This window comes from Camarhynchus parvulus, unplaced genomic scaffold (genome assembly GCF_901933205.1).
Source record: "Camarhynchus parvulus unplaced genomic scaffold, STF_HiC, whole genome shotgun sequence".
NCBI lineage: Eukaryota > Metazoa > Chordata > Aves > Passeriformes > Thraupidae > Camarhynchus > Camarhynchus parvulus.
In genome coordinates this window covers 1-18,503 of record NW_022147946.1, presented here as the reverse complement: position 1 = coordinate 18,503, position 18,503 = coordinate 1, and the positions used below count along the sequence as shown (strand labels likewise).

The 18,503-nt window shown below is 50.0% G+C and overlaps 1 protein-coding gene across 1 annotated transcript; it reads right to left on the bottom strand.

Moving 5' to 3' along the window:
• Window positions 1-870: 870 nt before the first annotated feature.
• Window positions 871-10,620, bottom strand: ELP5 (elongator acetyltransferase complex subunit 5). The gene is made up of 7 exons (XM_030969656.1): window positions 10,572-10,620; window positions 9,938-9,998; window positions 8,824-8,904; window positions 6,241-6,455; window positions 4,035-4,213; window positions 2,030-2,234; window positions 871-1,072 (listed from the first exon to the last, which is right to left on the bottom strand). Exons 1-7 carry the CDS (start codon window positions 10,612-10,614, stop codon window positions 879-881), a joined length of 978 nt encoding a protein of 325 aa, XP_030825516.1. The 5' UTR covers window positions 10,615-10,620; the 3' UTR covers window positions 871-878.
• Between the last annotated feature and the right edge of the window lie 7,883 nt (window positions 10,621-18,503).

The window sequence follows — 18,503 nt, the reverse complement described above, 5'->3', positions numbered from 1 at the left end:
TAATGTATATTTAAATGAGGGGCGTGGCCTCCTCTTAAAGCCCCTCCCACTTCACAAATCCCTGCGGTTTTCCCTCCCAAAAATTGGGGATTTTTTCCCCCAAAAATTTGGAATTTTCACCCCTAAAATTGGGATTTTTCTCCCCAAAATCTGGGATTTTTCCCCCCCAAAAAATTGGGATTTTCACCCCTAAAATTGGGATGTTTCACCCCAAAAATTTGAGGAATTTCCACCCTAAAATTGGTATTTTTTTCCTCTAAAACTCGGATTTTCACCTCCAAAATTGGGATTCTTTCCCCTAAAATTTGGGAAATTCACCTATAAATTGAGATTTTTTCCCCCCCAAAAATTGGAATTTTTTTCCCCCTAAAATTTCAACATTCCTACCCAAAATTTGGGATTTTCACCCCTAAAATTGGGATTTTTTTTCCTCTAAAATTGAGATTTTTCACCTCCAAAAATTAGGATTTTTACCCCTAAAATTGGGATTTTTACCCCCCAAAAATTTGGATTTTTTCCCCCTAAAATTCCAACATTCCCCCCCAAAATCTGGGATTTTCACCCCTAAAATTCGGATTTTTCTCCCCAAAAATTTGGGATTTTCCACCCTAAAAAAATGGGATTTTCACCTCTAAAATTGGGATTTGTTTCAACCCCAAAATTTGGGGATTTTCCCTAAAATTGGGATTTTTTTCCCCAAAAAAATTGGGATTTTCCACCCTAAAATTGGGATTTTTTTTCCCTAAAATTTGGGAATTTTCCCTCAAAATTGGGAAATTTTTTCCCCCCCAAATTTGGGATTTTCCACCCTAAAATTGGGATTTTTTTTTTCCTCTAACATTGAGATTTTTCACCTCCAAAACTCAGGATTTTCGCCCCTAAATTGGGGATTTTTTCCCAAACTTTTGGGATTTTGCCCCGAAAGCAGCAGGGCAGGGTGGGGGAGGGGCAGCTCCTTTATTGGGCTCCGTTTTTGGGGATTTTCCCCCAAATTTGGGGTTCCCGGGGGGGTCACAGCTCCAGGTCCTCGTCGGGATCCTCGGGGTCCTCGGGGGGCGCCTCGGGCTCGGCCCTGCGGGGTTTGGGGGAAAAACGGGCGATTTTGGGAAAACTGGGGAAAAATTTGGGATATTTTGGGGGAAAATTGGGGAAAATTTGGGGAATTTTGGGGGAATTTAGGGGGAAAAGTTTGGGGAGTTTTGACAGAAATTTGGGGGGAAAATTGGGAGATTTTGGGGGAAACTTGGGGGAAAAGTTGGGGAATTTGGGGGAAAATTTGGGGAATTTTGGGGAATTTGGGCAGTTTTGGGGGAAATTTGGGAAAATTTTAGGCATTTTGGGGAAATTTGGGGGAAAATTTGGGGAGTTTTGGGGGGAAAGTTGGGGATTCTGGGGGGAAATTTGGGGGAGAATTTTGGGGGAAAATGTTGGGAGTTTTGGGGAAAATTTGGGAACAATTGGGGGAATTTAGGGGGAAAAGTTTGGGGAATTTTGAGAGAAACTTGGGGGGAAAATTGGGGGAAAAGTTTGGGAATTTGGGGGAAATTCGGGGAAATTTGGGGAATTTTGGCAGTTTTGGGGGAAATTTGGGAAAATTTTTAGGCATTTTGGGGGAATTTTGGGGGGAAATTTGGGGATTCTGGGGGGAAATTCGGGGGAGAATTTTGGGGGAAAATTTTGGTAGTTTTGGAAAAATTGGGGGGAAAATTTTGGGGGGGAAATATTGGAGGAAAATTTTAGGGATTTTGGGGAAATTTGAGGGAGATTTTGGGAGGAATTTCAGGGTGTTTTTTTGTGGATTTTTGGGAGGAATTTTTGGGCAATTTTGGGAGGAATTTCAGGGTTTTTGATGGATTTTTGGGAGGAATTTCAGGGTATTTTGTGGATTTTTGGGGCGGTTTGAGGGGATTTTGGGAGGAATTTTTGGGTTTATTTTTGGGGCGATTTGAGGGGATTTTGGGAGGAATTTCAGGGTATTTTGGTGGATTTTTGGGGCGGTTTGAGGGGATTTTGGGGCCCCCAGACTCACCTGGGCAGGTACGGGGGTCAGCGCCGCCCTCGCCCCCTGCTCGGCCCCCGACAGCCCCAAAGGTCAGGGGGGTCCCTCCCGAATTTGGGGCTTTTTGGGGCTTTTTGGGGTCTCCCCAATTTGGGGAGGGGTCCCCAAGGGCCGGGGGGGGGTCGGGCTGGGGGGGCCCCCCCAAGGAGCCGTCGGGGAGGAGGGTGAGGGTCTCCTGGGGGGAGGGGAGAGCGTGAAATAACACAAAATTCACCCCAAAATTCACCCCAAAATTCACCCCAAATTACCCCAAAATCAGCTCAAAATCGCCACAAATTCACCCCAAAATTCACCCCAAATTCATCCCAAAATCAGCTCAAAGTAATCACAAACTAACCCCAAAATTCACCCCAAATCTAACCCAAAGTTCACCAAAAATCCACCCAAAATTTCCCCAAATCAACCCAAAAAATCAACAAAAAGCCACAACAATTTCACCACAAACCCACCCAAAATTAACCCCAAAATCCCCCCAGAACCCCCTGAAATTGCCCAAAATTCCCCCAAATTTGTCCAAAATCTCCCCAAAGCCCTCCAGGACCCCCCAAAATCGCCCAAAATTCCCCCCAACTTGTCCAAAATCCCCCAAATTGCCCCCAAAATTCCCCCAAATTCCCCTGCCCCCAGACCCCCCAATTTCCCCCCAGGACCCCCCAGATTTGTCCAAAATCCTCCAAATTCTCCCCAAAACTCCTCCAGAACCCCCCAAAATCCCCCCAAATTTGTCCAAAATCCCCCAAATTGCCCCCAAAATCGCCCAAAATTCCCCCAAACCCCCCGAACCCCCAAATTGACCCCCCAGACTCCCCCCCAAAATTCCCCAAGATTTGTCCAAAATCCCCCAAATTCTCCCCAAAACCCCCCAAGAGCCCCCAAACCCCCCAAATCCCCCAAACCAAAATCCCCAAAAATCCCAAATTGCCCCCAAAATCCCCCCAGGACCCCCAAAATCCCCCCAAAATCCCCACGAACCCCCCAAAATCCCCCAAATTGCCCCAACCCAGGACCCCCAAAATCCCCCAAATTTGTCCAAAATCCCCCAAACCCCCAAAATTGCCCCCAAATTGCCCAAACTTCCCCCAAATCCCCCTGTGTCCCCCCAGACCCCCCCAAATCCCCCCCAGGACGCCCCCAAAATCCTCCCAGGACCCCCCCAAATTTGTCCAAAATCCCCCAAATTGCCCCCAAATTCCCCCACGACCCCCCCCAAAAATCCCCCAGGACCCCCAAAATCCCCCAAATTTGTCCAAAATCCCCCAAATTGCCCCCCAAATTCCCCCCCCCAGGACCCCCCAAAATCCCCCAAATTTGTCCAAAATCCCCCACAATCCCCCAAATCCCCCCCAGGACCCCCCAAAATCCCCCCAAATTTGTCCAAAATCCCCCCAGAACCCCCAAAATTGTCCAAAATCCCCAAATTGCCCCCAAAATTGCCCAAACTTCCCCAAATCCCCCTGTGCCCCCCCAGACCCCCCAAAACCCCCCAAAATCCACCGAGGACCCCCAAATTTGTCCAAAATCCCCCAAATTGCCCCCCAATTCCCCCCAGGACCCCCCAAAATCCCCCCAAATTTGTCCAAAATCCCCCAAATTGCCCCCAAATTCCCCCCAGGACCCCCCAAAATCCCCCCAAATTTGTCCAAAATCCCCACAATCCCCCAAATCCCCCCCAGGACCCCCCAAAATCCCCCCAAATTTGTCCAAAATCCCCCAGAACCCCCCAAAATTGTCCAAAATCCCCCAAATTGCCCCCAAAATTGCCCAAACTTCCCCCAAATCCCCTGTGCCCCCCCAACCCCCCAAAACCCCCAAAATCCACCGAGGACCCCCAAATTTGTCCAAAATCCCCCCAAATTGCCCCCCAAATCCCCCAGGACCCCCAAAATCCCCCAAATTTGTCCAAAATCCCCCAAATTGCCCCCAAATCCCCCCCAGGACCCCCAAAATCCCCCAAATTCCTGCACTCCCCCCCTACCTGGAGGGCTCCCCCCCCTTTCCGGGGGTCCCGCAGCAGCCGCAGCCTCCGGGGGGCCCCGGGGGTCTCGGGGGGCCCCCCCAGGACGAGCTGGGCCCGGGCGAGCCCCCCGAGAGCGGCCAGCACCGGGGGGGGGTGCAGCTCCTGGTGCAGCAGCGCCACAATGCGGGGAGGGGGCTCTGGGGACCCCCCCAGGAACCCCAAAATTTGGTTAGAAGCGCTCGAAATTCTCGAAAGCGCGATTCCCTCAAAATACCGCGTAAAAATCTTAGCGAATCTCGCCCCAAAAATCCCTCAAACCGCCCCCAAAATCCCCCGAAACAGCCCAAATCTCCCCCCAAAAATCCCGTCAAATCGTCTGAATCTCCCCCCAAAAATCCCCCAAACTGCCCCAAAATCCCCCGAAACAGCCCAAATCTCCCCCCAAAAAATCCCTCAAATCGTCTGAATCTCCCCCCAAAAATCCCCCAAACTGCCCCAAAATCCCCCGAAACAGCCCAAATCTCCCCCCAAAAATCCCCCAAGCCCCCCCTAAAACCTCCTGAAATCCCCCCCCGAATCCACCCCCAAAAATTCCCCAAAATTTCCACCAAATCCCTGCAAATCTCTCCCGAACTCCCCCAAAATTTCCCCCCAAAATTTCCCCCAAATCCCCTCCCCCCCCTCACCTTTTCGGGGTCCCCCTCCCCCCAGCAGCGCCCCCAGGGCCCGGCCCAGGTGGGGGAGGGGCTGAGACCCCCAGGAGCCCCAAATTCCCCCAAAATCCCCCAAATCCACCCCAAAAAGTCCCCAAAATTTCCCCCAAATCCCCTCGCCCCCCCCCCCAATTTCCACCCCCCCTCCCCCAAATCCCCCAAATCTCCCCCCAAACCCACCTCCCCAAATCCCCCAAATCCCCACCAAGCCCCCTAAAAATCCCACAAACCCCTCCCCCCAAAATCCCCAAATTGTCCCCCAAATTCCCCCCAAATCTCTCCAAAATCCCCCCAAAATTTCCCCAAAAAGCCCCAAAATTTCCAAAAACCCCCAAATTTCCCCCCAAATCTCCCCCCCCCAAAATTTCCCCCCCCCCAAAATTCCCCCAAATATCCCCCCCAAATCCCCCAAATTTCCCCCAAAAATCCCCCAAACCCACCCCAAAACCCCAAAATTCCCCAAATTCCCCCAAATTCCCCAAAAATCCCCCCCAAATTTCCCCCCAAAACCCCCACAATCCCCAAAACCCCCAACCCCAAAAAAATTCCCCAAAATCCCCCCAAAACCCCCCCAAATCTCTCCAAAATGCCCCCCCCCCAAACCCCCCCCCCCCAAAATTCCAAATTTTCCCCCCCCAAATCCCTCCAAAATCCCCAAATTGTCCCCAAAACCCCCCCAAATCTCTCAAAATCCCCCAAATTTTCCAAATGCCCCAAAAATCCCCAAAATTTCCCCCAAAATTTCCTCCCCAAATCTATCCAAAACCCCTCCAAAATTTCCCCCCAAACCCCCCCAAAATCCCCAAAATTTCCCCCAAAATCCCCCCCAAATATCTCTCCAAAAGCCCTCCAAATTTCCCCCCAAAATCCCCAAAATTTCCCCCCAAATGCCCCAAAAATCCCCAAAATTTGCCCCCAAAACCCCCCCAAATCTCTCCAAAAGCCCCCAAAAATTTCCCCCAAATCTCCCCCAAAATCCCCAAAATTTTCCCCAAAATTTCCCCCCAGCCCCTCCCCCGCTCACCTTCCGGGGGTCCTGCCCCTCCCCCCAGCAGGGCGGGGCCCAGGTGGGGGAGGGGCTGAGACCCCAGGAGCCCCAAATCCCCCCAGATCCACCCCAAAAATCCCCCAAAATTTCCCCCCAAAATCCCTCCCAAAGTCCCCAAATTTTCCCCCAAAATTTCCCCCAAATTCCCCCCCCAAATCTCTCCAAAACCCTCCAAATTTCCCCCCAAAACTCTCCAAATTTCCGCCCAAAACCCCCCATAATCCCCCAAACCCCACCCCAAAAATTCCCCAAAATTTCCACCAAAACCCCCAAATCTCTCCAAAAGCCCCCCAATTTCCCCCCAAACCCTCCAAATTTTCCCCCAAAACCCGCCCCCAAAATCCCCAAATTGTCCCCCAAAACCCCCCCAAACCTCTCCAAAATCCCCCCAAAAATCCCCAAAATTTCCCCCAAATTTCCCCCCCAAATCCCCTCCCCCCCCCCAGCCCCTCCCCCCGCTCACCTTCCGGGGGTCCCGCCCCTCCCCCCAGCAGGGCGGGGCCCAGGTGGGGGAGGGGCTCCCGCAGCAGCGCCCAGCTCAGCGAGTCCAGCAGCAGCAGCGTGGGGGAGGGGCCGCGGCCCCGCCCCCCCCGCAGCCCCCCCAGGAGCCCCCCCGGGCCCGGGGGGTCCCGGCCCAGCCAGCCCAGGGGGTCCCGGAACAGCTCCAGGAACCGCAGCCTGGGGGGGATGGGGGGTTGGGGAGATTTGGGGGGTTTTGGGGGAAATTTGGGGGGGTTTGGGGGGATTTGGGGGAAATTTGGGGGGTTTTGGGGGAGTTTGGGGAGATTTGGGGGAAATTTGGGGGAAATTTGGGGGGTTTTGGGGGAGTTTGGGGGGATTTGGGGGAAATTTGGGGGTTTGGGGGGATTTGGGGGAAAATTGGGGGAGTTTGGGGAGTTTTGGGGGAAATTTGGGGGGATTTGGGGGGAAATTTGGGGGGTTTGGGGGGGGTTTGGGGGAGATTTGGGGGGAAATTTGGGGGAGTTTGGGAGATTTGGGGGAAATTTGGGGGAGTTTGGGGGAGTTTGGGGAGATTTGGGGGAAACCCGGGGGGTTTTGGGGAGTTTGGGGAGATTTGGGGGGGGTTTGGGGAGTTTGGGGAGATTTGGGGAAATTTGGGGAAACCGGGGGAGTTTGGGAGATTTGGGGAAATTTGGGGGGAAACTTGGGGGAGTTTGGGGAGATTGGGGGGAAATTTGGGGAAACCTGGGGGTTTTGGGGGGAGCTTGGGGGAAATTTGGGGGATTTTGGGGAGGTTTGAGGGGGGATTTGGGGGGGGAAATCGAAGGGGTTGGGGGTTTGGGGGGAAATTTGGGGGGAGCCTTGGGGAAATTTGGGGGGGTTTGGGGAGTTTGGGGAGACTTGGGGGGATTGGGGGAGTTTGAGGGGAGTCTTGGGGAGATTTGGGGGGGGTTTTGGGGGGTTTGGGGGAGATTTGGGGGGAGTTTGGGGAGTTTGGGGGGGATTTGGGGAGATTTGGGGAGATTTGGGGAGTTTGGGGGAGATTTGGGGGGAAATTTGGGGGGGTTTGGGGGGATTTGGGGAAATTTGGGGGGGTTTGGGGGGAGTTTGGGGAGATTTGGGGGAAATTTGGGGGGTTTGGGGGATTTGGGGGAAAACCCGGGGGAGTTTAGGGAGTTGGGGGGAGATTTGGGGGGAGTTTGGGGAGTTTGGGGAAACCTGGGGAGAAACTTGGGGGAGTTTGGGGGAGTTTGGGGAGATTTGGGGGGGTTTTGGGGGAGTTTGGGGAGATTTGGGGGAAATTGGGGGGGTGGGAGCTTGGGGAGATTTGGGGGGAAATTTGGGGGAGTTTCCGGGGGAGTTTGGGGAGATTTGGGGGTTTGAGGGGGGTTGGGGAGATTTGGGGAAATCCGGGGGAGTTTGGGGGGGGAAATTTTGGGGGGTTTGGGGGGGAGTTTGGGGAGACTTGGGGAAATTTGGGGGATTTGGGGGGTTTGGGGGAGATTTGGGGGGGAAGTTTGGGGGGAGTTTGGGGGAGATTTGGGGGAAATTTGGGGGGAGTTTGGGGGGGAAATTTGGGGGATTTTGGGAGGTTTGAGGGGGGATTTGGGGGGGAAATTTAGGGGGTTGGGGGGTTTGGGGGGAAATTTGGGGAGTTTGGGGGGGTTTGGGGAGATTTGGGGGGTTTTGGGGGGAGTTTGGGGGGGTTTGAGGGGAGATTTGGGGGAAATTTGGGGAGTTTGGGGGAGTTTGGGCAGATTTGGGGGAGTTTGGGGGAGTTTGGGGGGAAATTTGGGGGGTTTGGGGGAGTTTGGGGAGATTTGGGGGAAATTTGGGGGAGTTTGGGGGGATTTCGGGAGGTTTGAGGAGGGATTTGGGGGGGAATTTAGGGGGTTTTGGGGGATTTGGGGGGAAATTTGGGGGGAAATTTGGGGATTTTGGGAGGTTTGAGGGGGGATTTGGGGGGGAATTTAGGGGGTTTGAGGGGAAATTTGGGGGATTGCAGGGAAATTTGGGGGATTTGGGGGCAAATTTGGGGCAATTTTGGGGGGAATTTAGGGGGTTTTGGTGAAAATTTGGGGGATTGCAGGGAAATTTGGGGGATTTGGGGGGAAATTTGGGTGGGTTTGGGGGAATTTCGGGGGTTTTGGGGGATTTTGGGGGAAATTTGGGGAGTTTGGGGGAAATTTGGAGGATTTTGGGGGAAATTTGGGGCAATTTTGGGGGAAATTGAGGGGATTTGGGGGAAATTTAGGGGGTTTGGGGGAGTTTTGGGGGAAATTTAGGGGAGATTTGGGGAATTTTGGGGGGATTTTAGGGGGGTTTCAGGAGTTTTGGGGAGGTTTTGGGGGGATTTGGGAGTGTTTGGGGAGAATTTTGGGATTTTGGGGAATTTGGGGGTTCTTGGGGATTTTTGGGGGGGATTTGAAAAGTTTTTGGGGGTTTGGGGAGTTTCCTGGGTTTATCAGGGTGGTTTTGGGGTTTTTGGGGTGGTTTTGGGGGTTGTTTTGGGGTTTTTGGGGGGGTTTGGGGGGTGATTTTGGGTTTTTTTGGGGTTTTTGGGGTGTTTTTTTGCCCCACTCACCGCTCCCTGACGTGGGGGCTCAGCCCCTCCTGGAACTGCTCCCGAGGCACCTCCAGCAGCACCACGAGCACCTGCTCGGCCCTGGGGGGGTTTGGGGGGCTCTGAGCCCTTCGGGACCCCCAAAAACCCCAAAAACCACCCCAAAAAACCCCCAAAACCACCCCAAAATCCCCCCAATATCCCCAAAAACCCACTCCAAAACCCACTCCAAAAACTCCCCTAAAACCTCTCCAAAATCCCCCCATAATCCCCAAAAATACCCCCAAAAACTACCCCAAAAACCACCCTAAAAACCCCCCAAAAGCAACCCCAAAATCCCCCAAAACCACCCCCAAAAACCACGCAAAAAACCCCAAAACTTCCCCCAAACCTCCCCTAAAAAACCCCAAAAACCCACCCCAAAAAACCCCCAACCCCCCAAACCACCCCAAAATCCCCAAACATGCCCCCAAAAACCCCCAAAAAATACCCCCAAAACCCCCAACCCCCCCCAAACTCCTAAAAACCCCAAAAAGCACCCCCAAAATCCTTCAAAACTACCCAAAAATCACCCCAAAACACCCTAGAAATCCTAAAAAATTTAAAAAACCCACCAAAGTCCCTGAAAATTCAGCAAAATCCTCAAAATCCCCCTAAAATCTCCAAAGATTCCCTAAAATCCCCCAAAATCCCCAAATTCCCTCAAAATCCCCTCAGAGACCCCAAAATCCCCCAAAATTCCACCAAATCTCCCAAAAAATTTCCCCAAAATCTCAAAATATCCCCTCAAAATCCTTTCAGAGACCCCAAAATTCCCCCAAATCTCCCCAAAATCCCCAAATTCCCCTAAAATATCAAAATATTCCCTCAAAATCTCCTCAGAGACCCGAAAATTCCTGAAAATTCCCCCAAATCTCCCCAAAAATTCCCCCAAATCCCCCCAAAACTCAAGATATCCCCTCAAAATCCCCTCAGAGACCCCAAAATCCCTGAAAATTCCCCCCAAATCCTCTAAAAATTCCCCAAATTCCCCAAAATCTCAAAATATCCTCTCAAAATCCCCTCAGAGACCCCCAAATCCCCAAAAATTCCACCAAATCTCCCCAAAAATCCCCAAAATTGCCCAAAATCTCACCTGGCCACGGCCTCGCTGGCGATCGCCCTCAGGAGGCTCCGCCCCTCGGAGTCGGCGCTGTCTGAGGGGAGGGGATGGGGAGACCCCCAGGGTGACCCCCAAATTCCCAAAATCCCCCCCAAAATTCCCAAACTGCCAAAATCCCCAAAAAAAAATCCCCTCAAAAAATCGTAAAAAAGACAGCAAAATTCCCCAAAATTTCCCCCCCACTCCCCCCGATTTCCCCTCAGACCACCCCAAAATCCCCCAAAAATCCCCTCAAAATTCCCAAAAAAATCCCCCAAAATTTCCCCCCCAAAAATCCCAAACCCCCTAAAATCCCCCCCAAAAATTCCCCCTCAAAGTCCCCAAAAATCCCCCCAAAAAATCCTAAAAAATTCCCCCAAAAATCCCTCAAAAATATTCTCCGCAGACCCCCCTCGATTTCCCCTCAGACCACCCCAAAATCCCCCCAAAAATCCCCCTCAAAATCCCCCAAAAAATCCCCTCAAAATCCCCCCAAACCCCCCCAATCCCCTCCAGACCCCCCCATCCCGCACCTCCCTCACCCCCCCAAAATCAGAGCCCCCAAAACCCCAAAAAAACCCCAAAAATTCCCCAAAAAGCCCCAAAATCCCCCCAAAACCGCGCTCACCCCTCACGAGCAGCAGCCCGCGCTCCCCCAGCGTCTCCAGCATCGTCGCGCGGCGCCTCCTGATGACGTCACGTACGGCCGTTAGCGCCGCCATTTTCCCCGCGTGACACTTCCGTACGGAAACGGGCGCCGCCATGTTTGAGCTGGCGCTTTCATGATGACGCAAGCGGCGCAGAGACGATGTCATCGTACGGCGGAGAGCGCCGCCATGTTGGATAAGGGCGAATTTGGGAAATTTTGGGGTTTTTTGAGGAATTTTTGGGGTTTTTCGGGGGGATTTTGGGGTTCTCCTTTTGGCTTTTGCCTCAAATCCTCTGGTTTTTACCAAAAAGTGGCGAAGCGAACGGAAAAAAGCGGAAAAAAGCAAAAAAATTCCCGGGGTTCGTCCCGGCCTGGGCGCCGCCATTGCCGCGTGAGGCAATTCCTGGGAATTCCCTGGAATTTCTTCATTTTTCAGGAATTTCCCTTTTTTAACTCTTTTTTTCGCCTTTTCCCAGGCTCATCCCGCTCTATTTTTTTCCAGACTTTTCCCAATTCAATCCCGGTTATTCGAAATTTCGAAAAAATAATTTTTTTGGGGAATAAAATTTTTTTAAATCTCGTTTTTTTATCCCCTCTCCAGGAAGGATTCGGAGGGGGAATAATTCGAGAATTTGGGCAGAAAAACTGAAAATCAACTCCTGGGAACGGTTGGGGGAAATTTGGGGGGTCCCTGAGTGAAATCTGGACCAAAACAACCCCAAAAAAAGCACAAAGAAATAAAGAAAACGACACAAACCGCCCCAAAAACATTGGTTTTTATTTTCACCCCGTACAAAATCATTGGCAAAAAAAAAGAAACCAAATTGGGGAGGGGGTCCCAGCACCAGCGAAAAGGGGAAAAAACCGAAATTTGGGGAGGGGGGGAGGGGAAAGGAACAAAAATTTCGGGGGGGAACTGAAATTTGTTGGGTGAGGAGCGAAAAAATCCCAAAATTTGGGAAAAAAACCACGAAATTTGCGGGGAGAGAAAAAAAAAAGCCACAAAATGTGGGGAAGGGGGAAAAGAACCAAAATTTTGGGGGGAAAAATTATGAAAAATTTGGGGGAAAAGGGGGAAAAATCCCAAATTTGGGGGAAAAAGGGGGAAACAAATTCCCAAATTTTGGGGGCAAAATAACTAAATTTTGGGGAAAATGGGAAAAAAAAACCCCAAATTTTGGGGGAAAAAATCCCAAATTTTGGAGGAAAACGGGGGAAAAAATTCCCAAATTTCGGGGGAAAAATCCCAAAATTTTGGGGAAAAATCACCAAATTTTGGGGGAAAAATGGGAAAAAAAACCCCCCAAATTTTATTCCCAAAATTCGAGGGGGAAATCACCAAATTTTGGGGGAAAAATGGGAAAAAAACCACCAAATTTGGGGGGGGGAAATTCCCAAATTTGGGGGAAAAAGGGGAAAAAATCCCAAAATTGGGGGGGAAAGGGGGAAACAAATTGCCAAATATTGGGGGGAAAATCCCAAAATTTTGGGGGAAAAATGGAAAAAAATAACCAAATTTTGGGGAAAACATCCCAAATTTTGGGGGGGAATCACCAAATTGTGGGGGGAAATGGGGAAAAAAACTCCCAAATTTTGGGGGAAAAAGGGGGAAAAAATTCCCAAATTTTGGGGGGAAAATCCCAAAATTTTGGGGAAAAATTACCAAATTTTGGGGAAAAATGGGAAAAAAACCCCAAATTTTGGGGGGAAAAAAATCCCAAATCTGGGGGGAAAAATGGGGAAAAATCCCAAAATTGGGGGGAAAAGGGGGAAACAAATTCCCAAAGTTTGGGGGAAAAGTGGAAAAAAAGAACCAAATTTTGGGGGCAAAATGACCAAATTTGGGGGAAAAATGGGAAAAAAAATTCCCAAATTTTGGGGGAAAAATGGAAAAAAAGAACCAAATTTTGGGGGGAAAATGGGGAAAAAAAAAATCCCAAATTTTGGGGGCAAACGCCCGGGAATTGGGGCGGGGTCGCCAGACGAACTCAGCTACACGGGGGGCGCCCCTTGGGGGTCCTGGCCCGGGGGTACCCCCCCCCCTTGGCCGCCCCTCCCCCCCCGCGGCCGCAGCAGGACGAGGCCAGGAGGGACCCCCCGAGCAGCGCGAGCGCCGAGCCCGCCCAGCCCAGGAACAGCGCCGAGCCGAACTCGTACCTGGAGAGGGAAAAATGGGTCAGAAACGTCTGAAATCGCCAAAAAATTATCGCAAAATGGCAAAAAACCCGATCGAAATAGCCCGAAATAGCCCAAAATGGCAAAAAACCCAGTGAAAATAACCCAAAATATCCCGAAATTAAACCCAGACCCAGCCCAGGAACAGCACGGAGCCGAACTCGTACCTGGGGAGGGGAAAATGGGTCAGAAATGTCCGAAAAATTATCCCAAAATAGCAAAAACCCGGACCAATGGCCCAAATAGCCCAAAATGGCAAAAACCCGATCGAAATGGCCCAAAATAGCCCAAAAATGGCACAAGAACTGATCGAAATAACCCTAAATATCCCAAAATTAAACCCAGACCCAGCCCAGGAACAGCGCCGAGCCGAACTCGTACCTGGGGAGGGGAAAATGGGTCAGAAATGTCTGAAATCGCCAAAAAATTATCGCAAAATGGTAAAAAACCCGATCGAAATAGCCCAAAAATATCCCAAAATGGCACAAAAACTGATCGGAGTAACCCTAAATATCCCAAAGTTAAACCCAGACCCAGCCCAGGAACAGCGCCGAGCCAAACTCGTACCTGGGGAGGGAAATTGGGTCAGAAATGTCCGAAATCGCCAAAACATTATCGCAAAATGGCAAAAACCCTCGCACAATGGCCCAAAATAGCCCAAAATGGCAAAAAACCCGATCGAAATAGCCCAAAATATCCCGAAATGGCACAAGAACTGATCGAAATAACCCTAAATATCCCAAAGTTAAACCCAGACCCAGCCCAGGAACAGCGCCGAGCCGAACTCGTACCTGGGGAGGGGAAAATGGGTCAGAAATGTCTGAAATCGCCAAAAAATTATCGCAAAATGGTAAAAAACCCGATCGAAATAGCCCAAAATATCCCAAAATGGCACAAAAACTGATCGAAGTAACCCTAAATATCCCAAAGTTAAACCCAGACCCAGCCCAGGAACAGCGCCGAGCCAAACTCGTACCTGGAGAGGGAAATTGGGTCAGAAATGTCCGAAATCGCCAAAACATTATCGCAAAATGGCAAAAAACCCGATCGAAATAGCCCGAAATAGCCCAAAATGGCAAAAAACCCAGTGAAAATAACCCAAAATATCCCGAAATTAAACCCAGACCCAGCCCAGGAACAGCACGGAGCCGAACTCGTACCTGGAGAGGGGAAAATGGGTCAGAAATGTCCGAAAAATTATCCCAAAATAGCAAAAAACCTGATCGAAATGGCCCAAAATAGCCCAAAATGGCAAAAAACCCGATCGAAATGGCCCAAAATAGCCCAAAATGGCACAAAAACTGATCGAAATAACCCTAAATAGCCCAAAATTAAACCCAGACCCAGCCCAGGAACAGCGCGGAGCCGAACTCGTACCTGGGGAGGGGAAAATGGGTCAGAAATGTCTGAAATCGCCAAAAAATTATCACAAAATGGCAAAAAACCCGATCGAAATAGCCCGAAATAGCCCAAAATTAAACCCAGACCCAGCCCAGGAACAGCGCCGAGCCAAACTCGTACCTGGAGAGGGAAAAATGGGTCAGAAATGTCTGAAATCGCCAAAAAATTATCGCAAAATGGCAAAAAACCCGATCGAAATAGCCCGAAATAGCCCAAAATGGCAAAAAACCCGATCGAAATAGCCCGAAATAGCCCAAAATTAAACCCAGACCCAGCCCAGGAACAGCACAGAGCCGAACTCGTACCTGGAGAGGGAAATTGGGTCAGAAATGTCCGAAATCGCCAAAACATTATCGCAAAATGGCAAAAAACCCGATCGAAATAGCCCAAAATATCCCGAAATGGCACAAGAACTGATCGAAATAACCCTAAATAGCCCAAAGTTAAACCCAGACCCAGCCCAGGAACAGCGCCGAGCCGAACTCGTACCTGGGGAGGGAAATTGGGTCAGAAATGTCCGAAAAATTATCCCAAAATAGCAAAAAACCCGATCGAAATGGCCCAAATAGCCCAAAATGGCAAAAAACCCAGTGAAAATAACCCAAAATATCCCGAAATTAAACCCAGACCCAGCCCAGGAACAGCACGGAGCCGAACTCGTACCTGGAGAGGGAAATTGGGTCAGAAATGTCCGAAATCGCCAAAACATTATCGCAAAATGGCAAAAAACCCGATCGAAATGGCCCAAAATAGCCCAAAATGGCAAAAAACCCGATCGAAATAGCCCAAAATATCCCGAAATGGCACAAGAACTGATCGAAATAACCCTAAATATCCCAAAATTAAACCCAGACCCAGCCCAGGAACAGCGCCGAGCCGAACTCGTACCTGGGGAGGGGAAAATGGGTCAGAAATGTCTGAAATTGCCAAAAAATTATCGCAAAATGGTAAAAAAACCCGATCGAAATGGCCCGAAATGGAAAAAAAACCGGGTCAAAATAGCCCGAAATTAACACAAATTAACCCAAAATCCAGCCCCGCCCAGCGCAGGAACAGCGCGGAGCCGAACTCGAACCTGGAGAGGAAATTTAGGGTCAGAAACCCCCGAAAAGCCCCAAAAATCCTAAAATTGTCCCTAAATAGCAAAAAACCCGATCAAAATAACCAAAAACATCAAAAAATGAACCCAAATTACCCCAAAATTACCCCAGACCCAGCCCCGCCCCCTCGAACCTGCAGAATCCCCAAGAATCACCTTAAAATCCACCAAAAATCGCCCCAAAACTGCGCCCCAAAAACCCCAAAATTCCCAAAACCCCAAACTCGAGGGATTTCACCCCAAAATCCTCCCTGGAAATCCAAATCCCACCCCAAAAATCCACAAAAAAAACCCCTAAAAATCGCTTTAAAATCCAGAAAAAATTGTCTAAAATCCACGGAAATGGCCCCAAATCGGTGCCCCCAAAACGCCCCAGGACCCTAAAAATGCCCAAAACGCCAAAATGCCCGGATTTCACCCCAAATTTTGCTCACTTGAGGTTGATGGGGATGGTGGCGTCGTAGAAGCTGGTGACGATCCTGTGGCCGTACCAGGAGCAGGCAACGAGAGCCAAGAGCCCTGAAAAACCCAAAATCCGCTGAAATCGCCCCAAAAAAAAACCCAAAATCCGCTGAAATCGCCCCAAAAAACCCGAATGGGGCTGGGGAGCCCAAAATCCACTGAAATCACCCCAAAAAAAACCCCAAAATCCGCTGAAATCACCTCAAAAAGCCCCCAAAATCCGCTGAAATCGCCCCCCAAAAAACCCCAAAATCCACTGAATTCACCCTAAAAAACCCCAAATCGGCTGAAATCACCCCAAAAAAACCCGAATGGGGCTGGGGAGCCCAAAATTCGCTGAAATCGCCCCCCAAAACCCCAAAATCCACTGAAATCACCCCCAAAAAAAACCCAAATCTGCTGGAATCGCCCCAAAAAAACCTCAAAATCTGCTGGAATCACCCCCCAAAAAAAAACCCAAATCTGCTGAAATCGCCCCCAAAAAAACCCCAAAATCCGCTGAAATCGCCCCCCAAAAAAAAACCCAAATGTGCTGGAATCACCCCAAAAAAAACCCCAAAATGTGCTGGAATCACCCCAAAAAAAAACCAAAATCCACTGAAATCACCCCCCAAAAAAAACCCCAAATCTGCTGAAATCGCCCCCAAAAAAACCCGAATGGGCCTGGGGAGCCCAAAATTCGCTGAAATCGCCCCAAAAACCCCCAAGATCTGCTGAAATCAGCCCCCCAAAAAAACCCAAAATGTGCTGGAATCACCCCAAAAAAGCCCCAAAATCCACTGAATTCACCCCAAAAAACCCCAAATCGGCTGAAATCACCCCCAAAAAAAACCCGAATGGGGCTGGGGAGCCCAAAATTCGCTGAAATCGCCCCCAAAACCCCAAAAATCCACTGAAATCACCCCCCAAAAAAAAACCCAAATCTGCTGGAATCGCCCCAAAAAAACCTCAAAATCTGCTGGAATCACCCCAAAAAAAACCCCAAAATGTGCTGGAATCACCCCAAAAAAAAACCAAAATCCACTGAAATCACCCCCAAAAAAAACCCCAAATCTGCTGAAATCGCCCCCAAAAAAACCCGAATGGGGCTGGGGAGCCCAAAATTCGCTGAAATCGCCCCAAAAACCCCCAAGATCTGCTGGAATCAGCCCCCCAAAAAAACCCAAAATGTGCTGGAATCACCCCAAAAAAGCCCCAAAATCCACTGAATTCACCCCAAAAAACCCCAAATCGGCTGAAATCACCCCAAAAAAAACCCGAATGGGGCTGGGGAGCCCAAAATTCGCTGAAATCACCCCAAAAACCCCAAAATCCACTGAATTCACCCCAAAAAACCCCAAAATCCACTGAAATCACCCCAAAAAAACCCAAAATCCACTGAATTCACCCTAAAAAACCCCAAAATCCACTGAAATCACCCCCCAAAAAACCCCAAAATCCACTGAATTCACCCTAAAAAACCCCAAATCGGCTGAAATCACCCCAAAAAAACCCGAATGGGGCTGGGGAGCCCAAAATTCGCTGAAATCGCCCCCCAAAACCCCAAAATCCACTGAAATCACCCCCCAAAAAAAACCCCAAATCTGCTGGAATCGCCCCAAAAAAAACCTCAAATCCACTGAAATCACCCCCCAAAAAAAAACCCAAAATGTGCTGGAATCACCCCAAAAAAAAACCAAAATCCACTGAAATCACCCCCCAAAAAAACCCCAAATCTGCTGAAATCGCCCCCAAAAAAACCCGAATGGGCCTGGGGAGCCCAAAATTCGCTGAAATCGCCCCAAAAACCCCCAAGATCTGCTGGAATCAGCCCCCCAAAAAAACCCAAAATGTGCTGGAATCGCCCCAAAAAAGCCCCAAAATCCACTGAATTCACCCTAAAAAACCCCAAATCGGCTGAAATCACCCCAAAAAAAACCCGAATGGGGCTGGGGAGCCCAAAATTCGCTGAAATCGCCCCCAAAACCCCAAAATCCACTGAAATCACCCCCCAAAAAAAAACCCAAATCTGCTGGAATCGCCCCAAAAAAACCTCAAAATCTGCTGGAATCACCCCAAAAAAAAACCCAAATCTGCTGGAATCACCCCCAAAAAAAAACCCGAATGGGGCTGGGGAGCCCAAAATTCGCTGAAATCGCCCCCCAAAACCCCCAAGATCTGCTGGAATCAGCCCCCCAAAAATGCCAAAATCCGCTTAAATCGACCGAAAAGCCCCAAAATGGGCTGAAATCGCCCCAAAATGGGGGATTTTTGGTTAAAAAACTGGGGATTTCAGGGTCAGAAAATGGAGGATTTAGGATGAAAATGGAGATTTTGGGGCGAAAAATGCAGATTTTCTGTGTTCCCAAACCCATTTTTGAGGCTCCCCGACCCATTTTTGGGGTCCCAAACCCATTTTTGAGGCTTCACAACCCATTTTTGGGGTTCCCGAACCCAATTTCGGGGTTCCCAACCCAGTTTAGGTGCCCTTAATCCATTTTTTGGGTTCCCCGAACCCATTTTTGAGGGTCCTGGGGGGGTTTTTGGGGGTGGGTCCCGCACCTATTTCCGGGGGTCCCAAACCCATTTTTGGGGTTCCCCAACACATTTTTGGGGTTCTCAACCCAATTTCGGGGTTCCCAAACCCATTTTAGGTGTCCCAAACCCATTTTTGAAGGTCCTGGGGGGTTTTTTGGGGTCCCAAACCCATTTTTGGGGGTCCCTAACCCATTTCCGGGGGTCCCAAACCCATTTTTGGGGTCTCCAACCCACTTTTGGGGGTCCCAAACCCATTT